At 40.4% G+C, this 22,546-nt stretch overlaps 1 protein-coding gene across 2 annotated transcripts in view; it reads right to left on the bottom strand.

Moving 5' to 3' along the window:
- Positions 1–2,301: 2,301 nt before the first annotated feature.
- The window catches only part of OPRM1 (opioid receptor mu 1), a 36,326-nt gene continuing 16,081 nt past the window's right edge, over positions 2,302–22,546 (bottom strand). For both annotated transcript variants that reach the window (XM_045008536.1, XM_045008537.1), the window contains 3 exons: positions 13,269–13,621; positions 8,261–8,781; positions 2,302–3,630 (listed from right to left, as the gene is read on the bottom strand). In XM_045008536.1, coding sequence (XP_044864471.1) covers positions 3,592–3,630; positions 8,261–8,781; positions 13,269–13,621 — 913 coding nt within the window. In that variant the 3' untranslated portion in view covers positions 2,302–3,591. The remainder of the gene's footprint in view (positions 3,631–8,260; positions 8,782–13,268; positions 13,622–22,546) is intronic.

The following is a 22,546-nucleotide window of genomic DNA, read 5'->3' as shown; positions in this document are numbered from 1 at the left end:
ATTTTCCTAACTTGTATCTTGCCTGACTGACTGGGATCATATTCTGACTTAACACAATAGTCTGTGTAAGACTCTTAATTTCAGCATGGTTGCATGCGGTGCAAGTCCAGGCAGAGTTTGGCTCATATGTTTTGTTTTTATAATAAAACATAAGACATTTCCATTGTTGTACAAAGAACACTGATTCTCTTCGAATGCAGCTGGATAGTTAAGGACATGATCCTTCAAGGTGACTCTAAGAAGGGGCACTTCTGAAAATCAGGTCACTTATTACATTCCCAAATATTCATTTTGGAGCCAACTTTAAGCACTCATTTTTACTATTCTCAACTGAACTGTGTCAAGGACATGTGACAGGATACTAGTGTGCCAGAAGTGGGACATTTGTATCCAAAAAGGCCTGTCCACAAACAAATATCAAGGAACTTGATTACACCATGTTTGTCCCCTAACGAGGTAATAAAATGGTTCCAGTTTTGTAGTATAGACTGGATCTTAACCTTGTTTCATAACTAAGCTAAAAGCTTGGACATTGAGACAAGTCTTTAGATGTTTTTGCTGAATGGATACCATTTGGAATACAGGTTTCAGAGTAGCAGCCGTTTGAGTAGAGACTTAATGAATTAATGGACACAAATCTGACATCAGGAATCATAACACTCAAAAACCAGTAGGAGAACACTTTAACCTGTCTGGTCATTCAATGACAGACCTGCGGGCGGCAATTTTGCAACAGAAAAGCTTCAAAAACAGACTCCAACGAGAAACTGCTGAGCTGGAATTGATATGCAAACTAAATACAATCAACTTAGGCTTGAATAGGGACTGGGAATGGCTGAGCCATTACAAACATTGAATCTATCTCCCCTTGTAAGTATTCTCACACTTCTTATCAAACTGTCTGTACTGGGCTAGCTTGATTATCACTTCATAAGTTTTTTCTCTTACTTAATTGGCCTCTCAGAGTTGGTAAGACAACTCCCACCTTTTCATTTTCTCTGTATGTGTATATATATCTCCTCAATATATGTTCCATTCTATGCATCCGAAGAAGTGGGCTGTAGCCCATGAAAGCTTATGCTCAAATAAATTTGTTAGTCTCTAAGGTGCCACAAGTACTCCTGTTCTTATTTGGAATACAGTACATTGTGCATGAATGAAAAGCACAATTATTTTTTATTAATGCATTACAACAAAAAGTCATACTAATTTGTGACTTATTTTAAATCATTGCCAAAAATGAAGGAAATGCATTTTTCTAATGCTTCTAATGCTTCTCTACAATGTCTGCTAATAGGTATTCACACTGAATAATGATGAATGTACTTAAGTTAATTATTGAACTGTAGGAAGCCACATTTTTAAAATATTTTACTATCCATGAAGAGTGAAATTACTGTACTTGTGAACATTATTCCATTCCCAGTCCAAAAGAAATTGGGATTTTAAATAATTAAGCACTTTGAGTGGAAAACTAATGTGTGCAGGAAGCCATGACTTCTGTTTTTAATTAATATATTGCTCTTCTGGCTTACCACTAAGGGCTTTAAGAAGTTGTTGCTCTTTATATTTCACTTCGAGTTTCTTAAACTCCATTAAATGAACTATAGCAGAATAGTGACGTTGTTAGTGTTGGTCAGTAACCAAGCAGTCTGAGGATTATTCAGTTTTCCTTCCTGGTACAGATAATGTGTGAGATGCTTCTACTTCTTGCTGTTAGCCAAGGAATAATACAATATACTAGCAAAGTGTGCATCACATTCCCCTCTAGAAGCTCACCCATCACTGCAACCAGATCAAGGGCTTACTCCTTGAAATCTGTGTTGTAATGATGACCCATGTGAGAGGTTCATAGTTTTGTGTTACTGCAAGAAGTGGCTTCCCTGGATTAAATCCTGTGGCAGCATGAGACAGCTTTCAACAGAAAGAGAAAAAATGGGTTCCATTTTATGTATTCTACTGATGCAGATGCATAGGGTCAGAGACTCAGCTGAGAGAAATTGATGTAGCTTCATTGACTTTAGTAGTGCTACCCTGATTTATACCAGATGGGGGGTTGGCTGTCAATCTGTATAACACTATTCATGACAGAAACAAACATGTTCACACTAAAATATTAGAATTTTAGATGCACTTTAATTACAAGAGAGAGAGAAGGTTTTATTTTACAATGCACATAAATTCATGTAAGTACTTTTTGTCTCATGGATAACTTGACCATTTAATTATATACAGCAAATACCAAACAGTGGCTACAAAATACCGTATTACCACAAATTATCTACATGAATAGTTGTCTTTGATACCAGAGAGCAGGTTACATGGCAATTGCTTCTGTACAGCCTTTCTTTTGTACATTTTAAAGTGCTTTAGCAGCCAATAGAAAATGGAAATACAGACTACAATTTTATTACATTGGTTAGAAAAGCATAAATGTTACGGGCTTGGTTTTAAAAAATTAATTTACTCGCAAAATGTAACTTTACTGTTTTTCTTTTTAAAAAAGGCCTAAAGTGTGTTCTGTATTTGCTTAAGCTCTTCACAGATTTAATAATAGTGATTTACATTTTATATAGCTCCTTTCATCCTGAAGGATCTCAGAGTGCTATACAAAAAATGAGTATTTGGATGAGTCTGAGATGTTGCTGATTGCACAGTTGAAACTGGAGAAACTAGTTCAAAGAGAATGTATAAACACACTGTGCTAGCTCTGAAAGGATTAACAATGTACATATAGTCACAATGGAATTTACAGAAAAAGCTGCGGTCCCTTTATTGATCAATTTTACAAGCAACAACAACCCAGAGGACCATCAAACCTTCCCAACTGTTATTCCCACTTACTTCTTCCTGAACAAAGGAGAATGCATTATTTTTATTATTAAAATATTTGTGTATGCTAAAAGTGGAAGAGGAGGTTACGGTTTGGGTTTTTGAAGTGAGCATTGAAAAAAGTGAGTAATTTTCCATTAAAATGCTAGAAAGGGACATACTATTTTGAGAAAGTTATCTGTGTCACACAGGTAGCTTTGATCTCCTTTGTTACTGTAGATGACTTAGTGATGATTTTTCATATAAAAAACATATGTATTGTAACCAATACAAGAAACCACCATTATAAACCAAATTTCTAGCTGAAACTGTTCCAAAGTATCCCTAGGTGTGTTGTATGCAATTCTGCTTCCATTTATTAGAAAATCACCTCCATTAAACAGCCTATATTTGCCCATCCCTTGAGTTTTTGCTTCTAACCTAATGCTACTGTAACCCTTCAGAGCAAAACTTGGGCCATCTGATCCCAGTAATGTCCTGTAGCCCCCTTTTAGATAAATGTATATATTCTGGATGAATATGTATATTTTTGTACACTGGAGCATGGTAAACCTTCATTTCATCTGACTCTGCCTGCTATTAGGTTTCATGCTCCTGTAACATGCAATGCAGAGTTGCCATAGTGGCAAATCACTTTGATGGATCTTAAAGCAAGCACTTTCCTCCAGGGGGGAAAAAGTGTCTCCTACACATTCCCCACAAACACACCTTGGCACTGGTGTTGTGATTGCTTTGAGGGCTATGCAGCAGGAGACCCTCTCATGGCAGTGGTGTGGCTTCAGCTTCCAGAAGTTCCAACTGAAAGGAAAGAAATTGTAAATACCATGAGTACTTCATTGATTTCCCCTCCCAGGTGTTTCTTGCAAATATTTTTTTGGGTGAATTTACCCAGCATTTGCTGCTACTATCTCACTGTGCAAAGCTGAAGGCAAGAATTTCCTTTCAGTTTACATCATGAAGGTAAAGGAAACTACCACAAAAATAGTGGTTTTAGCTTCAGGACTATACCTGAGAAGATCTTTAAAGAGAAATATGCACATTCCTAGTTGATCTGACTCTGATTTCAACAGAAGTGTAGTTCTTCCACTTAAAACCTCTTGCTGGTTCTCAGTAACATAAGGTGGCAACAATTGTGTTCATTTATTTTTTTACCCACATATTTGAATGGGCTAGAACCTCAGCTGGTCTGAATCAAATAGTGAGTTATGTTGATTTACACCAGCTGAGGATCCAGCCCAATATGTTTACAACAGGGGAATTAAAATAGAGAAACGTCTACTCCATGTCATACACTATGTTACCATGTTTAAACTAGAATACATTACGTGCCAAGCACATAATGGTGGCAGTTTTCTTTCTATACTGAGAATCCTATGTGAATTTCATTAGTACATAACAACTTTGGTCCTTTCAATGCACTCTTTGCAGACATTGCTGAAAAGTTAGTGTTCTCTGTGATACATGAGCATCTTCTTCTAAGATTTTTGCTTCCTATTGTGCCAAATACAATTGTCACTCTGCTAAGTTAAGAGTTTTAACTTTTTAAAAGTTCCTCTGTAATAGTCCAAAAGTTCAGTTTGAGACTGAAAAGATGGGAACTAAACCCCCTGCCCACAAAGCGCCCAATAGCATATACATATGGTAGATACAGTTTTTATGTGATCTGTGATGCACCTGCACAGAAGTGCACTACCAACAATTTCAACAGCAAAACCTGCCAGTTTTTCTCTCCTTGAAAGCCATTGATCATTTCTATGTTCTGACAAGGGGCTGTATTTTTCAAGGCAAAACACCTTGCAAGTGAAGTGTTTGTTGCTCAAGAAGTAGAGCTCCTGATTAGATTTAGACCACTGGCTAAAGCGGCTTGAAACAGGAAAGGAGAAGCTCTCCCTGCACCAGTCACAGAGGAGGAGGAGGTGCTTCAGGGCAGCCCTGCTCACCCAAACGAACCTCTAACTTTTCTTTCAGCACGGAGGTGTTTTCTTTAACTCTTGGTTTAAAATATGATCTGAAGTCAAATCCAAGCTCAAGTTCAGGTTTAGCAGTGTCAAAATTTCACCAGCTTTATTTCAGCTCTGTCTGCAACTCTGTGGTGGAAATTCCATGAGCAGCTACTTAGTTAGAAATGGATTATAATCCTCAAATCTGAATATCCCTATGCTTTGGGAAAATGTGCATCCAAAAATGAATGTTGTGGCTTACGCCCATCTCTAAGTTTTACAGATCAGATAAAGCTTTCCATTTTTCATATACTAATGACCATGTATGTTTCCTGATCATTTAGTTAATTTCATACTTTTAAAAAATAGCTTCAGCAAGTGCGTGCATTTTTATAAGATAATCAGTTAGTTCCAGTCCATCTAGTGTCATTTATTCTTGATTTTCTTCATGAGTAGCAAGCCAAACAGATTTGAGAATCACATATATTAGAGAAAAAGTAATGGGCTCATTTCTAGAGCCACTCCATGTACAACAGCTATCAAGCTACAGAATAGGGGCCAGTTCTAAAGATCTGTTGAATTTAGCAATAAACATACACAAAATGACACTTTTCTGCCAAGGTTATTTAGGAGTATTCCATTAGAAAAAAACACAATGCTTTATAGTAATCGAAGTATGCTATTATTTATAGTGTGGCTATGCCCATTCTTTAATAATATAATACTATAAGGCTCAGTTCTCCCTTAAGATATACAAAGCAGAATTTGATCCACAGCATACTTCTGAGATGGTGCAAAATAATTTAATGGGAAAAACGATGGTGGCTACTCTACCTTGCTAACACAGGGCATAATGCAAGGGTGGCATGCTCAGCTCCTGGGAGATGAAGCAACTTGTGCCACTCTTCGGTGATTCTCCCTGGATGACTGAAAGGATGGAGCTGATGGGTTCTGAAGTGAGTACTTGTTTAAACCTCCTTGGTTAAGGGAAGCTTGGCACACTTTCATTTTGTTTGACTGTGGGGCTGTGTGTAAAAGTATAAATGCACTTACAGTGATGTGTAAGTGAGGAAGGAATAAAAAGTGAAGAAGGAATGGAGGGATCCCGAGGAAATTCCTTTCCCAAAATAAAACTGCTTAATGTTAAAGTACTTTGGACTCTTCTCTGAGTGACCCAACATAGGTTTGGAGTATAAAGGAAAGGCCAGACACTCAGCTGGTGTAAATGGCATACTGGCTTTTTGTTGAATTTGATGGGACTATTCTGGTTAATATTAGCTAAGAAGCTAGTCCAAAGATTTTAAAACCAGTTCTTACCCCAGTCAGGTGACCATTATCTGCAAGATTCTGTTTCCTAGGTTAAAATCTGCTTGAATATTTTTCTGCACCAAAGATGCTAATGATCCTATTGTTACTGAAAAAGACCTTTTTATTATTCTTTTTTGCCAGCTGCTGATTATCTTAACAAAGATCAGCTGTTAATGAATTGTGTTGATGATTGCTGAATTCTGAAAAGTCCAATTCATTTTGATGGATTCATTTCTAGCTAATTGATTAAGTCATCACCACAGTATCTAAGCAGCTACTTCAATGAACGCAAGTGAGATCCTGCCATCTTTTCAGAACAATTCAATGAATTGTCACTTTCTGACACACAATTCTTTGTCAAATTCCCAAGAAGCTCTAGTGTCAAGCACTTTGGACTTAATGTTGCTGGGGTTTTGAGTGCCTTCAGTTCTCATTTAGTGAGAGTTAAGAGCATTCAGTCAGCACTTTGTTAGGGCCCTGTCTGTTCCACTGAAAATGATATGAATTGTGTTGAGCAGTCTAAGGGCTGGTCTGCATGGGGGGGCGGGAATCGATCTAAGATACGCAACTTCAGCTAGCGTAGCTGAAGTCGAAGTATCTTAGTTCGACTTACCTGGCCGTCCTCACGGTGGCGAGTCGACTGCCGTGGCTCCCGTCGACGCTGCTTACTCCTCCTGCCGAGTGGAGTACGGGTGTCGATTCGCGGATTGATTTATCGCGTCTAGACGAGATGCAATAAATTGATCCTTGATAGATCGATTACTACACTAGAAAGGTTTGTTGATATAGCTATAGTGATAGTTGTTCTGTCAAACCTCCTAGTGTACTGTAGATGCAGCTGATACTGGAAACAGAGTGCTTTTGCTGATTAAGGGCCAGTCTACACAAACACTCAGGTTTGCAGCAAGTTGGGGAGTGAATCTATCCTGCATTAGCAGGTTTTGTGCCCTTTTTCTTTTGTATGTGAATTGTAAAGAAGACTCAGAAGATCTTGAGGTTTATTTTTCTGCTTCATTTCTTTGATTACAGGAACGTTTAATGTTTTTCTTTCCCCGTGTAGTTTCTTGTTTCCCTGGGAAGACTCAGATGTGGAATAGAAGCTCTCAGACCTAATTAAAGGGGCATGGGTGTTGAATCACTAACAGAAGAGCTTCTCATCCAGCAGTTTGACAATTGAATTAAATACGTGTCAATAAAAAAACCACAAAACAAACCCCAGCATTTTAAACTGCTTGAATAAAAATCTCTTCCCCTCTCAGTAAATCAGGTTTGATTTCCTTGGTATCTATGATGCCATAAACCTACTAGTTCTTTAAGGCCAGACTTCACACACAAGTTGTACTGCATTAATTAAACCAGTATAGCTGAAGTGGCACAGACACCTCCCCCACAACAAGTGTGGACACGGTTATACTGTCATAAACTTGGCTTGCATTATAATAACTTATTCTTCTATGGGAAGGGGTTACAAAGCTTCTTTATACTGGCAGAACTGTGTCCACACTGGGGGTTGCACTAGTATAACTATATTGGTTAAAAATATCACACCTCCAACCAACATAGTTGTACTGGTACAAAAACTGTGTGACGACTGGGCCCAGGCTTGCATAGACTTCTAGGAAAAACAGAGCCTTTCAGAACTTCTTCATACACCATAAAGAAGCAAAAGGATTGCGCAAATATATTTTCTGCCTTTGAAAGTCACCTTTAAAATGGAAGGAGGATAGAGATCTATTTGGCTTACCACCATGCACTAGTGGTGTGAATTGAAAAGTCTATGATCCGTCATCCGTCAGTCACAGAATGTTCATAAGTTGCAAACATTCTGTAAGTAAGACCATTCAGTTTCTTTCTCTGGTGTACTCTGTGTGTACTCTGTGTGTGTGTGTGTGTGTGTGTGTGTGTGTGCGCGTGCGTGCATGCACACACAACCACACACACACACTAGGCCTGATCATGCAAGGTACTTTTGAGAACCTCTTACTTCCAAACTTCATTGGGTATTGTGAGTGCTTAGCATCTCACTGGATTGGGTTGTATGTACATGTACACCAGCTGTAAAGATAAACCAAGCTACCTCCTGATAGCTATAAATCAGTAAAGACTGTAACTTCAGAACACATGTCATCTCCAGGAGGGAGGCCTGAATCCAGAGATGACATCTCCACTGCTAGTCATACCTGATGGTTAGTCCTATCCACAGTATTGGCAGTGGAGGCATGATCACGAGTGTTTTGTCGGATGCGGGTGGAGTTTTGTTGCTCAATAGTGGAGGAAGTGGGAATGCAGAATTCTCTGAAACATCTTTTGAAGTTTTCATCTAGAAATGCATAAAGGACTGGATTAAGGCAGCTATTTGTGTATCCTAAAGCGATACAGAAGTGCCAGGAGACTGTTTGGAACGTAGTTTCTGGAATATTGATCAAGGCTTTAATGATGACATAAATGTGGATGGGAGTCCAGCAGACAATGAACACCGCCACCACTACGAGGACCATTCTTGTGATTCTCCTCAGGTTCCTATCCTTCTCTTTGGAGCCAGACAGCATGCGGACACTCTTCAGGCGTAAAATCATCAAGCCATAGCACACGGTAATGATCAGGACTGGCATGATGAAGGCAAAGATGAATACACAGATTTTCAGTAGGTTCTCCCAGTACCAAGCTGGGTGAGAGAACGTAAGTGTGCAGTCAATGGAACCTAAAGTAAAACAAAATTACAGAGAAGAGTGAACAGTTCAGTGTTTAACTTGCTTTGCTTTAGTCTCTTCCTCCCCCTATCCCCCTGCCCTGCAACATTGTACAGCACTTTGATGCAATTTTATAAAATGAGTAACTGAACAAAACAGCTTTGAATGGCTGATGCATGTTTGTTGACAGCCATGCAGGTACCTTACCACAGGCCAGTACATCTTCTGAAGAATGCAGTGTTATTGCTAGAGATTTGTGATGTTTTCGTTAGAAAGCCAAAACCAAAGGATTCTTGGTTTATTTTTGTTTGTCAAAAAGTTCACTTAGGGTTTGGAAACAAACTTGGGCCAATTTTCAGTTTCAGCATGAAATCTGTTGAAATAGGGCAGTTTAAACAGTGTTTTGTCTTGAGGGTTTGGGGGTTAAAAGGACAATGAGGAAGAAGGATGGTTTTCCAGCTGTAGAAAGCAGCATGAAAAAGACACAAAAGCAAGAAAAAGGGAGAAGGAGACCAAAGGGAGCAACAAGATGAGTGGGTGAAGCAGAGGGAATGACAACAGATGAGTTGCAGGCAAGGGACCTCAAAAGTCAGGAGAAATTTGAATTTTTTGCAAAATGAGACAAGACGGCTTTGGAGGAATTTGGGGCTCAGTCCTGAAAGGTGCTGACCTGCATGCTGTCCTGATCCAGCAAAACACACAGATACATGCTACGCACACTGAAATCAATTGGACCATTGTAACAGGGCAGGTTTGCAAACAGTCTTGGATGCCTCTTTATTGTCAACACCTCTGTTTTCATTTGTTTCCTCCACCAAGCTATCATCAAAATTCCTGTGCAGCACTTCCACCTACAGTGTCCTTCAATCCTCAGCCCTGTCTCCAGGGAGGAGGAGAAGATAAAGCAATCTCACCAGCCAGCAACCTGGCTTCCCTAGGGCCCTGCTAGCCCTCTCTCCTCCCTTTGCACTTCCTTCTTTTGGTTTTTAACTATCTTTTTAGCGCATGGGATAGTTAGCCTCATAGCTCATCAGCCCACGAACTTCTGCCCCCCAATCAGGCACTAAATACTTTCCCCAGCGAAGCCCTAAGGGTACGTCTATGCAGGGATAAAAAACCTGTGACTGGCCCAAGTCAACTGACTCAGACTCACAGCTGAAAAATTGCTGTGGAGACGCTGGGCTCGGGCTGGAGCCTGAGCTCTGGGACCCTGCAGCCTGAGCCTTTCAGCCCAGAGCCCGAGCCCAAGTCAGTTGGCCCAGGCCAGTCACCATTTTTTTTATCCTTGTGTAAAAGTGTGTTAAGTAATCAGAGTGCTGGGCCAGCTGCTAGCTCCCAGCAGTCTGTCACAGTCACCTACATGCTCACAGTAAGCATGTGCTTAAGTCCATCCCTAGTTACTACAGCATTTAAATTTGTGCTTAAGAGCTGTGTTGAATCAGGATCAGAGAGGTCAGCACCTTGAAGGTTTGAGGCCTTAAAGAAGTGCATGGATGCTCAAGAGAGGGAAAGGAAGATTAATTTAGTTGCTGATTGTTAGAGTAGAGAGGCAAGAGCCCAGGAGACTGGAGAGGAGAGGGTTATACAGTCTTATTAAACATGGATAATAATATACACATTCAAAAACATAACTCACTGGCTGAAATGATCAGTAAGATGACATCAGTCAGATCAAATGTGATAAATATTTCCACTGAATGTTGGGAGTGAAGGTGATTTTGTGTGTTTATATGAAATCCAAAATGGTAGAACTCAAGCGTTCCCATAAATATTTTTGATAGTGTTTTCTTTGCAATTTAATGTATTTAACACACATGAAATATATTGGCAAGGCAGCTCTTCTTCTGTTATCCATATAAAGGCAGCAATTGCAATGCAAGATTTTCCACACTGCCCTCAAACCATAAAATGGGTCTCTCCACACCTGTGGATTTTTCAGATTTCTCTCTCATTTGTGTTATTGCTACACATGGAGTTCTTAATCTGCATTTCTACATGCGTGTTTAAATTATTTTAATCATGCCGACTCGTGTGTTTAACTCTAAATTGTGACAATAATGGTGGCTACGTTTGTTCCAATGTGATGTTCCTTTCTTTTGTTTGCGCTGGATCTACTTCTGCATTTGCTAGAATTATTATGCAGATGAGTTTTCTGCATGGCACCGGTGTTGTTCTGGGTAATATTTCCTGTTAATGTGCTCGTTAAAAAGAAATTCTGAAGTGCTAATATGCTATTATATTCTCGCATACGAGGGAAATATAATGTTTTATATTATGGTGAATGTAAATCACTAGGTGGGTGTGCTTGGTTACAAAAATAGGTTCTGTAATAAAAACGGAATATTCTTATAAAGGAAGAGTAGGCAAAGACTGGGTTGTATTGTAGGTGCTTTATATGTCATGGGAGAACTTTATTTACAGCATTTCTGTGCATCTAATATGTGTGTGCGCGTGCATACGTACATACATACATACATACAGTGAGAACAAAACTCTTTAGTGACCTAAGCCAAAGTTCTCAAATATTTAAAGATAGAAAGTGACATACAACCCCTTCCATATATAATATACACAAACAAATTGTGCACACAGCTACTACCATAATGCAAGTTAACATAACACCTTACAGTTTCCATATGAGGACAGATTAATAAGACTGGGACTTTTCAGCTTGGAAAAGAGATGGCTAAAGGGAAATATGATTGAGGTCTATAAAATCATGACTGGTGTAGAGAAAGTAGATAAGGAAGTGTTGTTTATACTTCTCATAACACAAGAACTAGGGGGTCACCAAATGAAATTAATACGCAGCAGGTTTAAAACAAATAAAAGGAAGTATTTCTTCACACAACGCACAGTCAACCTCTGGAACTCCTTGCCAGAGGATGTTGTGAAGGCCAAGAGACCATAACAGGGTTCAAAAAAGAAGTAGATAAATTCATGGAGGATAGGTCCATCAATGGCTATTAGCCAGGATGGGCAGGAATGGTGTCCTTAGCCTCTGTTTGCCGGAAGCTGGGAATGAGCGACAGGATGGATCATTTGATGATTATCTGTTCTGTTCATTCCCTCTGGGGCACCTGGCACTGGCAACTGTTGAAAGACAGGGTACTGGGCTAGATGGACCTTTGGTCTGACCCAGTAGGGCCATTCTTATGTTCTTAAACCATATCTTCAGATTGTATGCAGTATCACTAAGCTAACTCATGCTCTTGTATCTATAATCCTATTCTTTCTATCATCCTTCCTCTTCCCCCCGCTTTCATATTTTTACTTAGACTTGATCTGCTATATGGGACTCCTGAATCCCATGAGGAGTTCCAATAAAGTCAGTGCAGGCAAATCTGTTTGCAGGATTAGACTATAAATGCTTTTGTTTGTACTAGTGATGCCCTGTACACTTTCTGATAGTTAAGGCTTGATCCAGTGCATTAAGGCTCTATCCTGCATCTTTGAAATCAGTGGGAACTTTGTTACTAGCTTCAGTTGGCTCAGGATCAGATCCTAGGTCAATGAGAGTCTTTCCACTGATTTCCTTGGGCTTTGGATGAGGCTCTTAATAGGTCAATAATAATTTTTCTTACATGAAAACTGGAAGCATATTTTAAGAAACAAAAGCCCTTGAAAGTATGTTCCTTACTTGTCAACTATAGTTTGTGGACATCTCATGATGTGACAGGCTTCATCTACATACATGTTCATCTGCAGTACTTGGTGTATCTTTTGTATAGATAGATTTTTGATTTTTGGAGGGGCAGAGTAGATGTGGAGGATAAGACTTTATACCACAGAATCAAGTATTGTCCTTATGGAACCCCACTGGCTCCAAAGGACTTGCTTGACTATAATGGAGTGCCTCAACATTGATAGCTTACAGTGAATGCTAAAGCTGGCCAACATTTTTCTGAATTGTGACGAAATATCAAAAATTTGAAATTCAAAAAATAAACAGGAAAAATTTAGAGAATTTTTAAGAAATTCCCCTGCCTCCCCCACCACACCATTTTTTGACCAACTATAGTGTTGGTTGAAAATAGAATTTGAAATTCAAAAGATTTTGAATTTTGAAACTATTACCGTTCTCCCCGCCCCCAAATTCACAGTTCCCATCTTATTTCCTGCATCAGCTTTGGTGAATACACCGCTGCTTACATATACCCTCTCTTTTGTCAGCCAAACCACAGATCTCATTTTGTTTTCCCCCGATATGACAATCATCATAGGTCTAGAATACCAAACTATACTTCATATAGAAAGCCTTTCTATAACATTACTGAATTTGTGGCAGGTATTATTTTAAACATGTTGAAGGGGCCTGATGCTGCTTTCATTTCCACTAATTTCATACCAATGATTTCTCCTGATTTATACAGCTGTGAGGTCAGAATTGAGGCCCAAACCTCTAAAATAAAGAGAGAAAGTGCTTAGGTCTTAAGAAAGAGAGTGAGCATTTAAACATTCAGTTTAACTCAATCCCAGTTATGAAAGTCAGACTCACCGTGCCTGTATTTTGTGGTTGCCATGAACATAACCGGCAGACCTATGGTTGAAGAAAGAATCCAGTTGCAGACATTGACAATTTTGGCATTTCTGGGAGTGCGAAAATCAAGAGCCTTGACTGGGTGGCAAACAGCTATGTAGCGATCCACACTCATGGTGCAGAGTGTAAAGATACTTGTGAACATATTGTAGTAGTCTATGGACATAACAATCTTACAAAGGACTGGACCAAATGGCCATGTTCCCATCAAGTAATTCACACTCTGGAATGGCAGAGTACTTGTTGCTAGGGCATCTGCCAGGGCAAGGTTGAAAATATAGATATTGGTGGCAGTCTTCATTTTGGTGTACCTAGAAAAATCAGCAAAGTGGGTGAATGAACACAGCTATCAGTATTAAATAAAATCAATACCAATGACTTACCTGTAGGAAGCATCTGTGAAACAACAGTATTGGCTTTGAGATTTTCAGATTCAATTTATTTAATCAAGCAACTGTCTAATGCACAGGCTTCAAATGAAATATTTTTAAACACCTCCATGAATGTTTGTAAAACAAAACGAAGCATTGTTCTAATAAGTGACAGTGCAATCTAGGAGAAAATTTGCAGAAGAACCATTATGGCTGAAGCACAATTGAGTCAAAAACTGATTGAACAAATATCTTTTAGTATTCACTGGGCACCACACTAGATGAAAAGAACTGCTGTATCTACTAAGTATTGGAACTGTGGTACATAAAAATGGAGACCTAAATCATATATATTGTGGCGTTGCAATGAACCAGATTCTTGGTGAAGTAAACAAAGAGAAATGTCCAATATGTCTAAAAATCCAATTTTATTTTAAGAGATTTTGGCCTGCTACTAATTTTAGGAAAGTTATATTTAAAACTTACAATATTAAATAACAAATTTACTATAATTAAGTTACAACAGTGGAAAATGTAAGACGATCTCATATCCTGAGCTGGTATGTTGGTCTGAGTGACTTACATAATTAGGAAAAATTGAATGAGAAGAGAGCTGCTGTTAATATAAGGACTAACTCTTTAGAAGTGTAGTTAGTTTTAAATCTATCAAGTACCTTTCAATCACAGCAGAACAGGGAGGGTTTTGGGGTATTTTTTTTTGTATTTTAATTTGAGTTAGGCCTAGTCTGCACCTCAAACTTAGGTTGACCTAGCTACATTGCTTAGGGCTGTGACAAATGTTGTGCCCTATATGACATAAGTAGGCTGACGTAATCCCGTAGACACAGCTAGGTAAATGGACAGAAGGATTCTTCCACCTAGCTCCAGTCTCTCTAGTGGGTGGATTTACAGGGATGGTAAAACCCCTTCCTTTACTGTAGCAAGTGTCTATGCTATAACTCTCCAGCAGCATCGCTGCAGCGCTATAACTGTGCTCCTGTAGTACTTGTAGTATAGATGGACCCTTAATATTGCTCTGAGTGGTGCATTAACTTCCTCTTTGTTTCATTAACCTTTGTGAACATCCTATAGTTTAGTATTCACTAAGCCATTTGATACTGCATGAGGTCACTGAGTCTAAAAGGTTTGCAGAGGTAAAATGAAACTTTCTCTCTCAAAGTAAGTTTCAGGCTATTCTGCTCTGGAATCTGATTGCTTCCTAGGTTGCTAAGCCCATTGTTTGTCCAGTTCTCAGTGGGTCATATGATTTTTTTTTAATTAAACTCCTTTGTGGTCCCACAAAATAACATATAAAGTGTCTTACCAAACAGAAAATGTCTTTACATTTTAAGGACTGATTTGTAAAAGAAACAAATTACTAAAGTTCTTTTTAGGAGGCCCTCCGGGGAAAGACGTAAAAGATGTAAAGGAAGATATTCTATGTTTCTTTCTCTTGCCTTGCTCTGTTTAGAAGTTTTACTGAACAGCAGCTGGTTGTAAGGAATTGGCAGCCACCATTAACTAGTTTAGACAGATCTGCACAACCTGAACATGGTCTCAAGAACTTCATTGAAAACTTCTGATCTAGCAGAATATCGGAAGCAGCTACTAATCTCCTAATTTTCTCATTTTATAGTACTGTGTATCTACAACCATAAGCAAACTACATTTAATGTTTTTGTTTTTTTAATAGATTTCTAATAGTTTAAAACTAAAACAGCAAGCTGTTGGAATCATACTCATAGTGCTCTTTTGGGAAATTATGATACATAATTCTGTATCTAAATTATAAACCTAAGCACAGAATGCATTCTGAAACAAAAAAGTACCCAGGCTGCTCATTCTACTGCCACTCCCCACTCTGCCAGGACAGAATGGTGAGTACTTATGTTACTCAACAAACATAAACGTGATCTGAGAGATGCATAGGTTCTGTGCGAGATTCTCAGAGTACCCATACTTCTTTCCTGTGGAGAGGTACTTAGACGAAGCTGCTGGGATCCTAAGTGATACTGAAGCTGTTGTGGGAGATTCCATGTGGGAGAGATTCAGAAAAAGCCAGAGCTATCAAAACAACAGATAGGGAGGAGGGAGAAAAAATTGGCTGGTAGGTGATGGTTTGCTGGAAGGAAAGGGTTAGTATGTGCCTGAGAGCCAGTTAACCAGCCTGCTTGCACCAGAGGGTGGGCCAGGCCTAATTGGAAATAAATCTCAGCTGGGGGAGAATATAGCTTGTTGCCATAAAGAGGTGGGTGAACCCACCTGAAGGAAGAAGACCCACAGGAATGGAGGTGGGAAGTGTACAGTGTACTCACTTGTGTATGTACATGCTTGTGCTCTCTCTCTCTCTCTCAAGCAGCCTGAAAGAAGGCTGAGATGGAGGAAGGAGAGCAGATAAGCTACTCCAGGGGTGACAAGGGTCTTGAGAAACTGTAGTCTCCATGAACCCCTGAGTGAGGGGAGGAGTGTGCCAGCCCCTGAACAGTGGGGATGTTGAGGGAACAGGAGCCCAAGGCTTGGGGTAGGGACAAACGGTAGCAGATGAAAGCTACTTGTGAGGAAGAGGTGGCTGGCTGAGCCCAACTGAGCTGAAGGTTTGGTTTTCTATTTGTTTTTTGTTGGACTTTGGTAAAGGAAGCTGCACCCATGACAGGGGTGGGGCTCTACAAAGTGGTTTGGCTGAGGGCCAAGGTACCCCAAAGGATGGTGGGTGGGAACTGAGGTAGCACTGCCGCAATGCCACATCTGGCCACAGGGGGCAAGCTGGGACAACAACATGCCATACCACATAAAAGGGCTTTTCTACACTTTAAATGCTGCAGCTGCACTGCTGTAGTGCTTCAGTGAAGACACTATCTGTGCCAACGGGATGGATTCTCCTATCAGTGTAGGTAATCCATCTCCCTGAGCGGCGGAGGATGGATCGATGAGATTTTTTACACCCCTGTGCAATGCAGTTATACCGATCTAATTTCCTAGGGCAGACCAGGCTCAGATACTTTCATTCTTGCTGTCATTGTCAGTAGGGCCTTAAAAGTTCGTAGACTGTGAATTATTTCATTTCATGAACTATATAAACCACTGATGGAGGATCTTACTTGATGCACTATGTAATCGTCAAATATCTAACTGATCTGTTCTTAAATATAAAGGAAGCAGAGCATTCATGCTTACTGAAAGCATTTGGCTCTCAAGAGCCTGATCAGGTCTTAAATATCTGTCTCTACTGTACATTTTAAAGATTAAATCAGGGGTTGGCAACCTTCAGCACATAGCCCATCAGGGTAATACCCCAGCGAACCACGGCCACTGGGAGCTGCGGGGGGGCCGCACCTGTGGATGGTCAATGTAAACAAAATGTCTTGCGGCCCACCAGCCGATTACCCTGATGGGCCATGTGCTGAAGGTTGCCAACCCTTGGATTATATAAATGGCTTTTTTCTAAAAGATGCACTGCATTAAAAGTGATTATTTGTCCAAATAAGGGGATTATTCATATGTCCAGCATCATGTCGGTGTGCAAATAGATTACTGAAGTAACTGGTTTAAAAGAATTTTAACATCATACAAATATAACAATAATTCCCTAAAATATAGATCTCCAAAGACTTCATCACAGCTGTTATGTATGTTTTCTGTTTAGGTATCAACCTGCTTGTGTGAGTATTGTGCATAGACTCTTCTGTTATCCAGTCCTACGGGCAGCTATGATGAGTTACAGTACCTTGAAGGTAAGTATGTGTGTATATGTGTATTGTAGGACATCTGCATAAGTTAAAATATATGTAGTAACATTTGTAAAGTAATATGATAGGGGGTTTAAATTATTAAGAATTTAAAAAGTTGGAATTTTATTTAAGGCAACTTTGAAGCCTGAAAAATATCTTTTTCATTTAAATGCTTTTGCATTTAAAAAAAAAAAAGCTTTGCATCAAACCTGTGAAAATTTGAATGTCAACATTTGGCATATGGAATTTCAACAGCTGAAATTCTGAAAATGCTGAGGAGTTTATATCGCAATAGGCCTGTTTGTAAGAAAGGGCAGGATTTGACTTTGCAAAACATTACTTATATTTTCACAGAATTGCAATACTTCAAAAAAAAATTGAGGTTGTGAAGAGGGGCGTCTCTAGCCATTTCGCCGCCCCAAACATGGCGGCACGCCGCGGGGGGTGCTCTGCCGGTCGCCGGTCCCGTGGCTCCGGTGGACCTCCCGCAGACGTGCCTGCTGATGCTCCACCGGAGCCGCGGGACCAGCGGACCCTCTGCAGGCACGTCTGTGGGAGGTCCACTGGAGCCGCCTGCCGCCCTCCTGGCGACCGGCAGTGTGCCCCCCGCGGCATGCCACCCCAAGCACGCGCTTGGCGTGCTGGGGCCTGGAGCCGTCCCTGGTTGTGAATATTTTATCCCAGTGCTGGTTTTAATACTTACCAATCAGACAGACCACGTGCAAATTACAATATCAGCATCCATTAATAAGACTTTAAAAAAAAATCTCATCTTTATTTAATTTTGAGAGCATTGTGGCCAGACTTAGCACAAGAAAAGGTGGTGTACCTTTCTAAAGGGGCTACAAGGTAAATTCTGCCCTCATTTAGCCTTCAGTCCAGCAGAGTATTTAAAATACTTGTTTAGCTTTGAGCATGTCAGTAGCTCCAATGACTTCCATGGGACTTCCTGTACTTAAAATGAAGCATGTGCTTTGTTGGATCACTGCCATGCTGCAGGAGAAGAATATTAATGGACACAGACATCCCAGCTCACCATGCATAAGATTCCAGACAACTGGAAATTATTTGACTAAAGCAGATGGCATGGCCCATGTGGTCTCAGTGCAGCAACAATGGGAATACACTGGTATTTTGGAACAAAATAAACGCGAATTTTAAAACTTGTTGTAATATTGATGAGACGTGAGTCATCGTTTGTCAATCTTCCTTGGCAATTTAATGCATGACTATTACTTTAAACCACTTTTATCTTCACAGTAGGCCTTCAACTCTATTTGTCATGCTTTAAGTTGCATTCCCTTCTCCTGCATAGCTGACACTCACTCTCTTACTGCTTATGTAAAAACTTATTCTACTAGCAATGTTGTCTCCTTTTTCAATGAAAAATGGGAACCAAACTACTATTCTCCTGGGTACCCTTAGGAAATGGATCCAAATTTCTACAGGACAGAAATGCATTCATTTTTTTAAATTGAAACTACGGGTTGCAGGTGTTGAAGTTTCTTATTTGTAACAGGTTTGCTTCTCCAATGCCTTGCATCTTGTTTAGTTGTTTATATCTGTCCAAAAATGGGCCAGATCCTAAGCTGCCCTCGACATCATCTCAATACAAATGGGGGCAAGACGCAGCAGTGTGAAAATCGCAGCTTTCATTAAAATACACATTAGGTTTCTCATCCTCAGGATTGCACAGAAATGCTTGAAAATATAAACCCTAGAAAGATTCAGAACTTAAAGCCAGAAGGCAACTAAAAAGTAGCTTAAGTATCATGATTATATGACTTTTCCAGGCTTGACGCATGCATTTTGAATACTGCTCCTGCCTCACCCAACTTTGTTCCTAATGTTCCCTGGGTGTGCTTGTCACATCAGAGGGGGGTGGAGCTGGTGGAACTCCAAGCTAGAGGAATCCTTGACTGTCCTATTAGAGCAACTTTCTGGCTTTAGGGCCACCAGATTGGTACATAGGGGCCAGAGCAGGGGCCAAGATCTGGTCTGGTGAGCGCACAGGAGGTGGAAAATAAATGAGAAATTGGCTGTGATGTCATTTTAAGAGTTTCTTTGCAGGAAGAAGGCTCTTATGAAAATGTTAGGCTGCTGCTGTGCTCACTGAAACAAGACAAGCCAGCCATTAGGAAATGTGCAGGAAAGACCTGTATACAAATAACAGACATAATTCCTACAAATCTCTCTCTGCTGTGCTCGGGGACATTAAATTATCTCCCCAAACTAACACCCTCTGTGCACAAATGACTTGTTAAAACAAATGAAGACTTATTACATTCAGATGGATGCATGCATTAAACTAGTTTATGTAGTTGAGGTCTCCTTGAGTGGGCTTCAGATGATTAAAATGCATGAAATATGCCAAGCTGAACTAATTTAAATTAGCATTTATTTTCATGGCTGCTCTGATTAATCTTGTATACAGGCCCAGATAATGTATTCCCCCTAATAAAGCAATAATTAGCAAGGACATGTTTTCTTTTGGGGCTTTTACCATTGTTAATTCATGGCACTTTAACACAAGTGGTACAACTTACTGAAGTTGCTGTTCCTTTCCTTACTGAAAGGAACTGCAAGGAATCATTCAGTTCAGAGGTATCAGATGAGTGTTAGTGAGAGATGCTTTTTATACTGACACGTACAGCAAACCTTGCAGCACAATGGTGTGGTAGCAACAGTGCTCTGTATTATATTGTTAAAGAGATGGATTAGGAAATAGACACTTCTCCAGGCCAGCCTTGTCCAACAGCCTAGTTTTGTACCTGATGGCATGAGGATATGTGCTACATGTCCCCCAAACTATACAATAAGCACAGTACCTGTGGCCTACAGTGGGCTCAGGGCCCAGTTCTGCACAGTTCTTAGTGAGTCTTTGAGTACCAAATACTTTCAATTCTTACTGGGCTTTTAATGCTCAGAGCAAAGTCCACTTTGCATTTAGTACTGACTTCAGGGCCGGCTCTAAGTTTTTCGCCGCCCCAAGCTCCGAAAGCGCAACTGCCCAAGCAAAAAAAAAAAAAATGGCCGGAATGCTGCCCCTGGAATTGTGCTGTCCCAAGCACGTGCTTGCTTTGCTGGTGCCTAGAGCTGGTAATTACTGACCTCAGCATCCCCTTAAGTATTTCATCTTTGTGCCATGATAGAAGAAAAAAATTGCATGTCTGGAGTCAAAACTGTGTGTTCCATACTTAGCTGTGTGTGTGTGTAGAACCATATGATCCCTGAGGTATACAATCAAGTGGTGATCACACCACGGTGTTATAGGTATATCTCTTTACCCTTTCTTTGCATATGTACCACTTGCCAGAACAGAAGACCTGTGTCCACTAGTACAGTATATACTCAACTCAGGTATATCATTTTGTCTCAATCCTAGCTGCAGTTATATGCTATGGCACAGTATTATCTGCAATAAAGCTTTGATATCCAACATATAGTTGGCGAGTAAGATTTATTTGCGGGGGCATTAGGCATGGCTGCAGCTCTTTGAGCCTGTTTCCAGCCTTGTATCTGATCATAAAACAGCACAAATATGTAGTGCTCAGAAATCTTTTTGCAAGCATCTGTCCGTTCTGCCGTCCCGCCCCCTTCCCCAAGCCCTCCTGTTCAGAAACTGATGTCATTAAGAGACTATTGAAAGGGAAAGTTTGAGCCCCAAAAATGCATGCTCAGGTGGGTGAGGGTAAAGTCAGGTGAGGGCTGGGATGTGAGGGAACACAGATTCTCTGTGCCAAGGAAAAGAAGTGACATGGGCTCCCTGTGTCATGGCTGCCTGGGTGTATTTGCATGCTGAAGCAACAGTTTAGAAGGAGCTCAGTGTCTCTGCATTGGTGCTTGATGGGCTTTGTACAGCACTGGTGCTTTTGGGCTCTGAGGAAGTGAGACAGAAGCACCAGGGCAAGCCCTTCAAGTACCACTATAGTGGCAAAGAAACACAGGGCTTCCTTGCTCTGGGCCTCTCACACGGACATTGCCTCTGCATGCAGGCTTCTCCATTTCAACTAAACCCCTCCCCACCTCCCTAAAACTTGAACCCCTCATGCTCCATGCCTGACTCACCAGCTCCCTCAGTAGCTCCTGCCATACCCCTTACTGTCAGGACTGCTTCCCTGGGTCACCAGGGGCATGTACAGAACACAACTAGGGAGTTGGGAAGAGCTGGCTGAAATAGCATTTTGACAAAAGCTGAAAATGGACATAGCTGAGAGACCTGAGCGGTTTCGTCAACTTATCCTGGCCCAGTCCAGTTAGATGATGATGAAGTTAACTAGCTATGTGTCTAATTATAAGAGTTCAAAATGGCGCGTGTGTGTGAGAGAAAGAGAGAGAGAGAGAGAAGAATGTACCTCTGGGTTTTAGGGACTGTGGTTGTTTAGTTAGAGGACTCCAAAGAAGTGTGGTGGTGGTTATTAGGGTGGTGGGTCAGGACAAATTTCAAAGGAGAGACTTAAATGTTTGTTCTGCAAAAGTTTAATAGATATGCAGCCACTTCTGGGATGGAAGAAGGCAATTTTCTGGACTACATCAGTTAGGAGAAGGATACATTTTGAATAGGATGTTGGGCCAAACCTCTGTTCTAACAAAATGCAGTCCTTATGATCCAGGCCAAGCTGACAAGACTCTGTTTGTTGTCCATGGACTTTTGCTAGCCATAGTCTAGGAGGCATGTGTAAATGCAGGGACAATACTTTGTTTCTACTTAATAGTTACAAAAATGATAAATGCTGTATGGAAGCCAGGAAAACTGCACTGATTCTTAGATAACTGCACAATATGTATAATACAGTCCAAATGGCTTCTTTGGAAATGTGGAACTTATTTGCTTTCCACTACCTGCTCTGTAATTCAGCAATGAGCCATGGAACATCACAGAAAGGAAAGAGTTGCAAAGGCATAGCGTGCAGCAGAGTGATGGGAGGGCATACCAGAACGGTGAGCACACTGAACAGTTATAGTTCTTGCTGTGCTCAGCATGGAATGCAGTAATGCCACCAAATAATCCAAATTCTGGCTTTACTGCTGGAGACAACCCCCTTCTCTCCCCACATAACTGCTAGATGATGTGCAGCTTCTCAAAGGAATTTCTGCAGAGGCATTTGAAAAGATATACAGTAGATCTGAATGTAGA

Source organism: Mauremys mutica, chromosome 3 (genome assembly GCF_020497125.1).
Source record: "Mauremys mutica isolate MM-2020 ecotype Southern chromosome 3, ASM2049712v1, whole genome shotgun sequence".
Classification (NCBI taxonomy): Eukaryota; Metazoa; Chordata; order Testudines; family Geoemydidae; genus Mauremys; species Mauremys mutica.
The sequence above is the reverse complement of the archived record's forward strand: the minus strand, read 5'-3'. Positions and strand labels throughout refer to the sequence as shown.